The sequence below is a fragment of the Ochotona princeps genome, chromosome 21, assembly GCF_030435755.1.
Source record: "Ochotona princeps isolate mOchPri1 chromosome 21, mOchPri1.hap1, whole genome shotgun sequence".
NCBI classification, from domain to species: domain Eukaryota; kingdom Metazoa; phylum Chordata; class Mammalia; order Lagomorpha; family Ochotonidae; genus Ochotona; species Ochotona princeps.
In genome coordinates this window covers 14,822,271-14,834,272 of record NC_080852.1, presented here as the reverse complement: position 1 = coordinate 14,834,272, position 12,002 = coordinate 14,822,271, and the positions used below count along the sequence as shown (strand labels likewise).

Here is a 12,002-nt window from a genome sequence, read left to right as displayed (position 1 = left end):
GGTGGATTTGTGGTTGGGACCCAGAGTTACAGAGGCTGAATGAAAAACACAATTGGAAAATACCAGCTTGTGCAGACGGCGCGCACAAGCTGCACGGTGGCATTTAGCAACACGGCCAGGTTGCAGTGTTTGTGGCTGAGTCACCTACACACACAGAGGGAGACGGAACGCTCTCACATGTATGGTAACGGGGATGCAGCCTGAGCCCCCTCTCCTCTGTCCCCCCACCCCACCCGGGGTGCCTGGCCACCACTTCCACCTTCAATATTTGTAGCAGATGTAACCCTGCTCTTAAAGGAACAGCCTTTGCATTCTTTCCATGTGACTTAAAAGTGAGATGGGAAAATAGGGGACTTGTTTGCTTATTTATGTATTTACTCCCTGCAGTGTAGTAAGGTCAGGGCATCCTACCTCCATTTATGCAAGGCGAACCCGGGGCACTGGTCACCGCAGGCGTTACAGGGCTGGCCTCTCTCTATCCGCCCAGGACCGGTCAACTTCAAAACAAAAAGACAACACAGGCATGTCTCCACCACGGGGGGCCCCCTCCAAACTCCCAATGGGGTCCCAGGCTGGAGGGTCTAGCCCTTCCCCCCCTCCCACTCCCCTCAAACTCAGTTCCTGTGATGTGACTCAGCTGTCCCTAATGAGAGGGATGGGGAGTGGGCATGGGGCGGGGCGCTGTCGCGGCCCCCAGGGTGGTTCCCGGAGGGCTGGGTCCAGAGTCAGCACCGACCCACTAAGAAATGGCAAAGGCTGGGGCTTTGTCTGCTCCGGGCACCTTGGACACGGGTTTCTAGGAAACAAAAGCAAGACCTTTTTGCTCCCTCCAGAGTCCCCGGGAAGCGACCGTCGCACGCCCGCCCTCTCTGGTGCGGGCTGGGGCTCCTACGAAGGGGGCAGCAGAGGGCAACCCAAAAGCCAGCCCTAAAGTCCACGTCCTGGAGCTATTAGAGCTAGCTAGCACAGGCTGCAGCTCCCAGCCTGGGATTCCCGTCTGCCTTGAGGAGAACCGAGGGGGCGAGTAGGGAAGTGGCGAGGGGGTTCCCGGGCACGCCCCGAGACTGTGACATTCAGGGCCACAGCTCGGGGGGCTCCCTCTCGCCCAGCCCCGCCTGAGGTGTAGGTGGGGAAGCTCGGGTCTGGCCCCTTCCCCGCGCCTCCTGCGCTCTCGCGCGCGCCCCGCCCGCTTACCTGGGGCCACAGGTGCGCGGCCGTGGGGCCCAGGGGGGCTGGGCACGGGCGCTGGCGGCCGACTGCTGATACCCGGCGACGGGCGCCGTTCGGGTCGGGGACACTCACCGAGCGGCTCGAGAGTCTTTTCCGGGAGCTTCGGCTGAACATGGCCGGGCGCTTCCAGCACGCAGCGCCGTCCGTCGGTCCGTCCGCGCCGCAGCCTTCGGGAAGGCGGGTCGCCTGAGCGGACACCCTGGGCGCGGCGGCAGCTGCCGGCTTGGCTGTCTCCGCCTCGCAGCCCCCGGCAGGCTCCGGAGCGCACGCCTTCCCCCTCCTCCCTTCCCGCGGCCTCGCCCTCCCCAGCCCGCAGGTCCCTCCCTCTCTCCCGGCATCCCCCCGCCCGTCCCGCTTCGCCCCGCGTCCCGGGCTCTTCCCATCCCCTCCCCAGCCCTGGCCGCGCGGCTACTCTCGCCCTGGCCCGGGCTTCCGGGACCGCTTCGCTCACCTGGACCCGCCCCCTAACCTGGCTGCCTCGTTCCTGTCAGCCAAATGAGGGGCAAAGAACCACTCTTGTGTCCACGAGCCGCTGCAGCTGGGGGTAGAGGGGTGGAGATTTAGGATGGAGCTAGAATTTTTCTTTCTTTTTTTTTTAAGATACAAATCCCAGAAATTAGAATGCGCTCATTTGTGTGCACAGGTGTTCCGGTTTTGACAAATTCATGGAGTAACCACCACCACAATCCACACATAGAACAGTTTCATTACTCAGCCCACCTCCCAGTTGGGTGAATTTAAAAGTCTGCCACATACCTGTAAACCAGTTAACATTCACTCAATGCTGGTAAAGGAGGACAGTACTAAATTACGTCCCTAATTGTATACTGCCGGGATACAGTAGATGCTCATGAAGTAATTGCCTACAAGCTCCCAAGCCTTTGTTCTTTGCTTCCATCACATACTGGTGATCTCTCCCAACTAATTAAGCTCTTCGTGCTTCTGTCCTCTTAGTTCTTGAAAAAAGAAGCTAACAGGACTCCTCTCCCCTAGTGTCATTACGGGAGATGACTTAGGACATGCACACTTGTTACAACGGCACAAATGAAGGGCTCCTTAAAGATTAGCTGTCAACAAGCAAAAAGGTTGGAAGTCTGAAAGGTGCCAGCTGTGGTGTCCACTTAGCAGTGATGTTTCAGCTCAAATATCATCTCCGACCTAGCAGAGTAGCCTCATGGCTCAAGTCCTCTCCTTGAAGCTGCCAGGATCCCATACAGGCGCCAGTTCTAATCCCGATGATCCCACTTCCCATCCAGCTCCCTGCTTGTGGCCTGGAAAAGCAGTCAAGGACTTTCAAAGCCTTGGGACCCTGCACCCGCGTGGGAGACTCAGAAGAGGCTCCTGGCTTCGGATCGGCTCAGCTCTGGCCGTTGAAGCCACTTGGGGAGTGAATCAGTGACAGAAGATCTTCCTCTCCGTCTCTCTTTCTCTCTCTCTATCTGACTTTCCAATAAAATAAATAAATAAACCTTTTAAAAAATTTATCTCCCCAGGGTGCACCATGGAGCCTAGTGCTTGGCATGTCTGCATCCCACAGCTGAGCCCTGGATTCAATACTCTGCTTCAGACTCCAACTTGCTACCTGTGGGAGTCAGCAGGTGTGGCTCGAGGCATCACGTGACAACGGGATAGAGTTCCCAGTTTCCAGCCTCCAGATTCATGGTCAGCACTTTGGGAGTGAACCCCTGAGCTTTTCTTTCTCTCGGTTCCCCGAGCCCTCAAATAAATATTTAAGGTTTTTTTTTTTTTTCAGTGTAAATGTTTCTTTTAGATAGCCCTCCCTTGAGCATTTTCGCAACCCCTGTTTTGTCATCTTGGAGATTGATTTTGTTACCTGTTGAATATTGACATGACCCTGTCTACTTAACTAGGTGTCCTCACCCAAATCCAAGTTGACCAACAAAAAGAACACTGTCCTCTTTTCTCTGTCATTTTAGAGACCATGACCGTACCTGCACATAGTCGGTATTTTCTAAAGATTGGCCAAAAGAAGACATTCCCAACATGAGAGATAAGTCTCGTTTCAGAAGGCAATTGTTAGCTTAGCACACTCCAGATTAGGCTCTGAACTTGAGTGCAGAAAAGCTATTTCCCTGGGGGAGCTCAGCCCAGGCCTCCCATGTGGGTCGCAGTAGCCCAGCGACTGACATCACCACCACCACGTCACAGAGTCTGCATTGGCAGGAAGCTCAAGCCAGAGATCAAACCCACCATGTGCTCAAATACAAGCTACAAGGCATCCCAACTGTCAGGCCTTTTTCTTTTTTTATTGGAAAGGCAAACCCACAGAGAGGAGAGACAGAAAGATCTTTCTTCTGCTGGTTCATTCTCCAAGTGGCCACAACTGCCAGAGCAGAGCTGATCTGAAGCCAGAAGTCAGGAGCTTTTGTGGGTCTCCCACGCAGGTGTAGGGTCTCAAGGCCATCCTTCATTGCTTTCCCAGGCCACAAGTAGGGAGGTGGAAGGGAAGTAGAGCAGCCAGGATAGCCAGGATATGAACTGGTACCCATATGGGATCCTGGCACATGCAAGGCATGAGCCCAAGTGTCAGCATTTTAAATGAAAGACCATGCCCAGGACTCACATGCCATTGGTTTACTCACTTCACCTTAATCTTGAACCTGGTAAAACTTCACCAAAAATGTCCCAGACTCCCCTAGGTGGCTTTTATCTCTGCAATCACCACCCAGGTTTAGTATCTGATGGGATACTTCCAGAGCATAGCACCACAGCATATCCATCTCTATTTGCACAGGCCCAGCACCGAGAGCACTCTCTTCAAATACTTCAACACACACTTGTTAAATGACTAAATGGAAGGTAGTAGCTTCAGCTGAGGGAGTGGGAGGGGTGTTAGCAGTAACAACTCAGGCTCAAGTCAGTCTTGTCCTGCCTACTCAGCCTTGAAGAGGCCACTGCACACGCAGCTCCATGCTGCCCGTGACTCAGAGTTGACAGAGAGCCTGGGAGGTTAGGGAGGGGCAGTATTCACATTGCAACTGTGGGTATCACCTCTTGTAAGATAATTGTGGGAAAACGTTAGCAGAAATCAGTAGTGGACAGTGCAACACAAGTTTTCACCAGATAGAAGGTCTGCTTCTTGAAGAAGTGGTGCCTTTTGCAAATTCTCTCAGAGGAAGGACCAGTTTATTTTTAAGAGACCACAGAAAAATAAAAACTTTAAGAAACAAATGTATTTTGATGCAAAAAAAAGTTTTGAAAGCCATGTCATTTTCTATGATATGCATTTTGAAGTCTCCTCCTGTAACAGTTGGCAGCAGTGGAACTGTCCCCACACCCTGCTTCTCAGTACACATGTTGAAGGATAAAACACCAGCACCCATAGGGACATGGAGTTCTGGCCTTTCCTAAATTTTGTGTTTTGATCAGACACACCGCATAGAGAGAAGTGGATCTATATGGTGTCCCAGTAAAGCGATATGCGTGGTGTTGGATTATTCAGTCCCACTCCTCAAACAGGGCTCCAAGCTTCTTTCTCTCAACATATGCTGTGAGAAGAACCCTCAAGCTTCTGTTTCCTCTGCACAGAAGCTGGTATTACGCGAGTTTATTTACACCTGCGACTCTGCACTGTCTTCCTTATCTGTTCAACAACCACTTTATCTTGCTTAGGAAGACACAGGTTAGTAACCCACGCTGAAAAGAAATGATTCTTGCGGTCAGCTGAAAGTGATTAGTAGACAATTTTCTTTTGTTTTCTCACTGCATTTGCCATCCATAGACACCTCCCTGATGTATGTGCTTTCTTCGTCTCTGCAGGCAATACAATCCTGTAGGGGACATAGACACACACACACACATACACACACACACGCACACACACGTCAATGCCACAAATCAACTCATCTCAACTGTGAAGTGAAAAAAAAAAAATCCAGGATGGACCGCTGGGCTTTTTGAAGGCTTAGAATGTGCATCAAGAAGCTGAAGAGAAATATACAATGCAGGGCCCGGCGGCGTGGCCTAGCGGCTAAAGTCCTCGCCTTGAAAGCCCCGGGATCCCATATGGGCGCCAGTTCTAATCCCGGCGGCTCCACTTCCCATCCAGCTCCCTGCTTGTGGCCTGGGAAAGCAGTCAAGGACGGCCCAATGCATTGGGACACTGCACCCACATGGGAGACCTGGAAGAGGTTCCTGGTTCCCGGCTTCAGATCGGCGCGCACCGGCCCGTTGCGGCTCACTTGGGGAGTGAATCGTCGGACGGAGGATCTTCCTCTCTGTCTCTCCTCCTCTCTGTATATCTGACTTTGTAATAAATAAATAAATCTTAAAAAATAAAAAGAAATATGCAATGCACTTAAAATGCACTGAAAGTGGAACTAGAAAGAATTTTTTTCTTCCCATCTTTTGAGTGTAGGAATACTATAATGAACACGTGTTCCTCTTACAGTCAGAAATGCAGGTGTGGGGTCAGCTCAGTGGCTCTACAGGCTAATCCTTCACCCTGTGGTGCCAACATCCCACATGGGCACTGGATCATGTTCCGGTTGCTCTATTTCCCATGCAGCACTGTGCTTGTGGCCTTGGGAAAGCAGTAGAGGACGGCTCAAAACCATGGGACCCTGCACCCATGTGAGAGGCTCAGAGAAGATGCTTGGCTCCTGGCTTCAGAATTGGCTTAACTCTGGTAGTTGTGGCCATTTGGGGAGTGAACCAGGGGATGGAGGACCACCTCTCTCTCACCTTCTCTCTAAATCTACCTTTTAAATAAGAATAAATAAATCTGTTTTAAAAAAGAGGAAATGCAAAAATGATAAGCAGAAACTGAATATGATGTCCTTGATTCCCAAGATTTTCTAACATCAAATCTGCATCAAGTATAGCTAAAAGCCACGCGTGTCTCTCCTTTCCCTGACCTAGAGAACTTCTTCGTGTAGCCTCTTCTATTTGTCTATTATTTCATTTTTGTTTTTCTTTATATAAGTCTGTGACGTTTAAACCAGGAGAAGCCTCTGGCCTGCTGCTGCCGCATACCTGCATAAAACCTCAGAGACATTTCTAAAGTGCTTTCTAAAACAGGGGACAGCACAGGATCTCAGTGAGGCCTCACGTGGGCACACACTGATTTCCGTTACCTATTAGCACTGACCCGAGAGGGCACAAATGGTGAAATCTCCCCAGACAGTGGTCAGCACTAAGACGCTTCAACAAAAAGGCCAAGAGGCATTCTAGAAGTAGAGTTACGTTGATGGGGAAATTGAAGAGAAAGACTAGAAAGTTGAATCTCTTGGTTTACAGGAAGCTTTTTCTTTTCAATGAATACTCTTCTATAGGGTACAAATGTTGCCATTTGAGCATATTCATGATCACAAAAAAACTAAGTCAGAAGAGAACCAGAATACATTCACCTGCAGTGCCAGCATCCCACATGGGCACTGGTTCAAGCCCCAATTGCTGTACTTCCAAACCAGCTTTCCAGTTATGGCCTGAGATAGCAGCAGAGGATAACCCAAGTCTTTTGGTCTCTGTACCCATGTGGGAGACCTGAAGGAAGCTCTTGGCTCCTGGTTTTGGATCAACTCAGCTCTGGCCTCTGGTGGCATTTGGGGAATTAACCAGTGGATGGAAGATCTTTCTCTGTCTCTCCCTCTCTCTCTAAAAGCTGACTTTAAAATAAAAATATAATATAATATAATATAAATAAAAATAAATATTTAAGAAGAAGACAGAGTGGGTTCTAGTGGGCTACTTCACAGAACATTCAATTATCTTAAATTCCTAAATCAATTCTAATATATTTAAAACAAAAATATCCGGAAAGAGCAGAGGCGCTGCAGCAGCCATCATGCGCCTCCTCTTTGAAAGCCACGCCATGTGCCCAACGGCTACCAGAATAGCTAGAGTGGTGTCTTCAAGACAAAAAAAAAAACCTCACAAATGATTCATATATCTAATATTAAGAGATGTGAAAATAAAATATGAAAAAGTAAAATAAACACCAATGCATCTTTTCAATGCTATTTTCTCATTTTGAGTGTTACTGTAGAATACGAGGAAATATGCATGGATAGCATTCCTCTCAAAACTTACATTTAAAAACAAATATGTGTGTGTGTGTGTGTGTGTGTGTAAAGAGCAATATAAACTCACATTTCTGAAATGCTCTGGTTCTTTTGTTAATAATTCATTTTAAAGATTTTTATCTTTATTCAAGAGTCAGATTTACAGAGAAAAGGAGAGACAGAGAGGAAGATCTTTTGTCCACTAATTCACTCCCCAAGTGGCTTCAACAGCTGGAGCTGAGCCAATCAAAAGTCAGGAGCCAGGAGCTTCTGAATCTCCCACATAGGTGCAGGGTCCCAAGGCTTTGGGCCGTCCTCCACTGCTTTCCCAGGCTACAAGCAGGGAGCTGGAAGTGGAGCAGCCAGAAAACAAGCCAGCGCCCATATGGGATCCAGGTGCATGCAAAGTGGGGACTTTAGCCTTAGGCTACTATGCCAGGCCCAATTCATTTTATTTTTGATGTTGTTTACATAGCTAAAAGGGATGCATGCCCATGTGGACCATTGATTAAAGTGAGGAGGGTCGAGGAATAGGGGAACTGGGATGAGACGACTGCCTCCAATCTCCTTTTTGCCTTCTAGTATCTGTGGAAAGTGGGTGAGAGGAGAAAGAGAGATACTCCCAGCAGCCCAACTGCATCAGTCCCCTGGCAATGCGGATGACCACCCGATGTCATCCCAGGGTCCCTGATGTGGAGCATGTTCTAAGGGTACTGCTTAAGTGGTTTCATTAGTTGTGAGATGCTGTTCATTTCTTTGCTCCAAGGTTAAGGAAATTCTTCCAAAGTCTATTTGCCAACACAGTCCACTTTAGAGTCTTGATTTGCTTAGATACTTGCTGTCAGAGTTTCACCAGGAAAGCTGTCCTATTTGTTATGCCCTACATGGTATTAGACGTCTTCTGCAGGCTTCAAAGAACTGGTTGTCATGTTCCCCGTGAGCTTCTGGGCATGCCGTCCACTGCACAGACCTCAGCAACTGTGGATACCCTGTTGTGGCACACGTACTCTACAATCCTGTGATTTCCACCATGGTTGGAGTTCTGAGTCCAGTGATCCAGTTGGGGTTCCTTAAAGAAACCTCAACAGAGGTGATCCCAACCTGACTCCTGTGTGTGCCAGCCAGTGTTGGGTCTGGTTCAGTCCAACACCCACGTTAGCCTACACGCACACTGGTGATTGCAGTCACCTAGTCAGTTCAATCCCCAGCCCCATCTCATATGCAAACCAATGGATGCTGCAGCCTACCACACACTCAGCCCACATGCACACCAGTGAGACCTGCAGTCTAGTTGGAGTGACCCCAATAACACCAACCAGCCTGTCCCTAGCCCTGGTTCCCGCACAAGCTAGTATGTGCAGCAGACTGGTCTGATCTGTTCTACATCCCATCCATACATCAATGGGCATTGGAACCTAGCTCAACCCAACTGACTGCACTGTTTAGCCCACACTCATGCCTGCATATGCTACCACCTGTCCAGCCAGGCATACCCCCAGCCCTGGATCCAAATGTAGGGCCTGAAAGACTCAAAATGGGACCAAGTGGGTCAGTACTAACAACCAATCTACCACAACTGTGTAGGAACTGTATTGTCTGTTCCACTTGCCCTTTAGCAGGAGGCTGCTCAAACAGAACAACGCTGCTCAAATTTGGCTGCATTGTGGGAATGACCTGGGGAATTATTAGAAATCCTGATGCTCAGGCCACACCCAAGACAAACTAAATTAGGGTCTCTGGGGGTTGCCTGGACTCCAGCATTTAAACAGCTCCCCACATGATCCCAGTATACAGTCAAGAAATAAACTGACTATTGGACCTTCTAGATGCCCATCAAAAGGCTTTGATATACATAGGCCTTGCACTTTTCTCCTTACTAGATGTTGTGTCCAGGTCAACAGCGACTCGAATGACCTTACCAACACACAGGGAATGTTTCACAATTTGCATCTAAGGAGGGTGGATCTGGCTTTCTGAAGAGGCTTTCAAACAAATTATGGGTAAAATGTATCATGAAAAACAATGCATGGGTTTCCAGAACATTGCACCTAAATAACCATGTCTTTTTATTCCATTTTCCTTGAGCTTTTAAGTACTCTTATATTTGCTATTCTTGGATTGTAGGCAATGGAGTGTGGTGCTCTTAGGAGAGCTAAAGTCAGCTGCTTTTTTTTTTTTTAGACTTTTTTTTCCCCTTTTTTAAAAAAATTATTTTATGATACAGTTCCATATGCTCTCGGAGTTCCCTTATTCCCTCCCCAAATCCTCTTTCCCCCAACTAATTTCCCCAATATTATTACAATAGTATAGTCCTTCCTAAACAGTTCCAGGTTCATCATTCTACCCTGTGAGTTTATTCTGCCATTTGTAGGCATGGAAAATGGCAGAGTCCAGCATTGTATTGTCAAGGTGTATTTAACAGTTTCACTGGGAGTCCATCTTTGACCTGGAAGTAGAGATGCACACTGCATTGATGAGTGACAGGTAGGGGATGGTGATGGAGGGGAATCTTGCAGAGTCATGCTTACCTCCTAAGGAAGTTGAGGAGGAGGCCCAGCTTTGTGTCTGGACAAGCCTCAGAGGAGGGAAGTTACTTGTCCAAACAACTAAGTGGTAGATTCAGGATTCTAAAAGAGGTCTGTTTGATTTTAAACTCGGTTCTTTTTACAAAGACACAGCTGTTGTATCCAGAAACAGGTGGGCAATAGAATAGGTAAAACAGCTGGTACAAGCCTAGCTCTTCTTGCTTGGGAACAAAAGCTTTAAGACCCTTGTTTTTCTGCTGCTACCCCAGAATGAAAGACAAGTCATCCTACGGAAGCGCCAAGTCAACCTTAGAGTGATGTTCACAGGCCCGTAGCAAACCTCCCCCAAGAGAGCACTGTTTGGCCTTTTCTTAGCCGAACCCACCTGGACATGTAGTTCATTTCCTCTTACACAGAGAATCTAGTCTCTTGAGGATGAAAACTTACACTTTTCTTTTTGTATTCTCTTCCTCCTAGCCAAAAATCATCAAACCAGATGGCTCTTTCTCTGTCATATATGGGACATGTACAGTTTTAAATGGTTGTAAAAAGCAATTGTAGCTTGGTTTTAAATGGGACTGAACCTTCCTACATATCTTGCAGCTGTGATCCATGCAGCCAAAATGCTAAGTACCCATGAAGTCACCCTCTTTCATCTTTCAAACAAGATAATCAACAGCATAGACTAAGTGTAAAACTGGATCCAAGCAGAGCTCCCCTGGCATGCTTTGAGTCTGTGAAACGGGTGAGCAGTAGACGGAGTTGTTGTTGCTTCATCAAAGTGGTTGCCAGGATGGAGGTGAGAGTCAAGACAGTCCAGCTAGCATAGCATACACCAAGTCTCACAGGCCTATTAGAAGAGCTATTTATTTCTTTTTCTTCCCTCCCTAGGTGAAGTGGGTGCAGAAAGAGGTCAAAGTGGACAGAGGTGATGCTCTGCCCCACCCAAGTGTTCAGGCCTACGAATCTGAGTGGCTACCCAGGCCATCTTCCAGAACGACACCTCCCAACATGGCAAACACTAGTCATATGTGACTACTTAAACTGAAAGGACTGCAACAAGGTCAGATGTTTGTCCTAGAGTTAAAGCCACCATTTGTATTGCCCATACCCATGCCAGGGATTCAAGCTCCAGCTCCTGACTTCGGCTTCCTGTGACTGTAGACCATGGGAGGCAGCAGCGGCAGAACAAGGGATTGGGTCCCAGGCACCCACATAAGAGACCTGGATTTGGGGTTGTGACATTTGGTGAGTCAACCAGTAGATGTAAAACTTTATAGATGATTCTCTCTCTTTCTCTCAATATAGAGATAGATAGGTTAAAATACATAGATATGGATATCCTCAAAAACATATCCTAAAGCATTTTTAAGCATTGGATGAAAATAATTGGTGGACCTGAACACAAAATACAAGGAAATGGAGAGGCTGAGTTCCTAATTTACACTGACAAACAAATGTAAAGTAAAACCTCACTTTCCTAATCATGTCATTCACATTTCCCATTCTCAGGGCCAGACAGGACTGGATGCTACCTTGGACCATGGTGCAGAAGAAGTTTTCATCATGCCATAAAGCACCAGAGGATACTTCAGTCCTCTACTGGGTTGTCTGAATCCAGGCTGCAATACAGAAATGGGAAAATATGGAGTGCCGTGCGGGGGAGGGGATGTTTTCTGCCTCACTGATTGGCAGAGACCTGAGACAGAGCCTGCCTTTCTGCGGGGAACTGGGAACGTACCTAGAGATGAGCAGAGACAGACCTGCAGGAGCCCTCAGGCATCCCCATCCCCTGAGGCCTTAGCAGAACTGCAGTACTCTCTGCTATTCCCTCTCCTGGACTCTAGGTAGAGCAAGCCAAAATTCTAAGGAGCAATACATTATTCTTGATTGAGCCTTGTAGATGTTAGCTCTTGCTTACACACACACACACACACACACACGAGATCTGGTGTACATGACGGTTGGCTTGTAGGTGCAGGCAGTCTTGGGTAAGGCCTGGTTCCTGGATGCAGGTGGTCAGCTCCTGCACGTGACACAGCACATCTCATTATGGCATTCATCCCATCAGTGGTAGACCTGGGAAAGAGCTACTCTGTTGTCATATTCCAGGTCAGAGATGGGAACCTCTTCTGTGAAGAATCACAGGAGAAACATTTTAAGCTTTATAGTTCACAGTTTATAGTTGCTGTGTCACAGCAACTCGGCACTGCGGCTGTGTTTC

The 12,002-nt window shown here is 48.1% G+C and overlaps 1 protein-coding gene across 2 annotated transcripts in view; it reads right to left on the bottom strand.

Moving 5' to 3' along the window:
• The window catches only part of PRICKLE2 (prickle planar cell polarity protein 2), a 352,984-nt gene extending 351,547 nt beyond the window's left edge, over positions 1–1,437 (bottom strand). The window contains exons 1-2 of one of the 2 annotated variants that reach the window (XM_004581592.2): positions 1,303–1,437; positions 412–497 (exon numbers count right to left, since the gene is read on the bottom strand). In XM_004581592.2, coding sequence (XP_004581649.2) covers positions 412–497; positions 1,303–1,344 — 128 coding nt within the window. In that variant the 5' untranslated portion in view covers positions 1,345–1,437. Of the gene's footprint in view, positions 1–411; positions 498–1,194 lie in introns of both variants that reach the window. The other variant, XM_058678924.1, reaches the window with a different exon arrangement.
• Between the last annotated feature and the right edge of the window lie 10,565 nt (positions 1,438–12,002).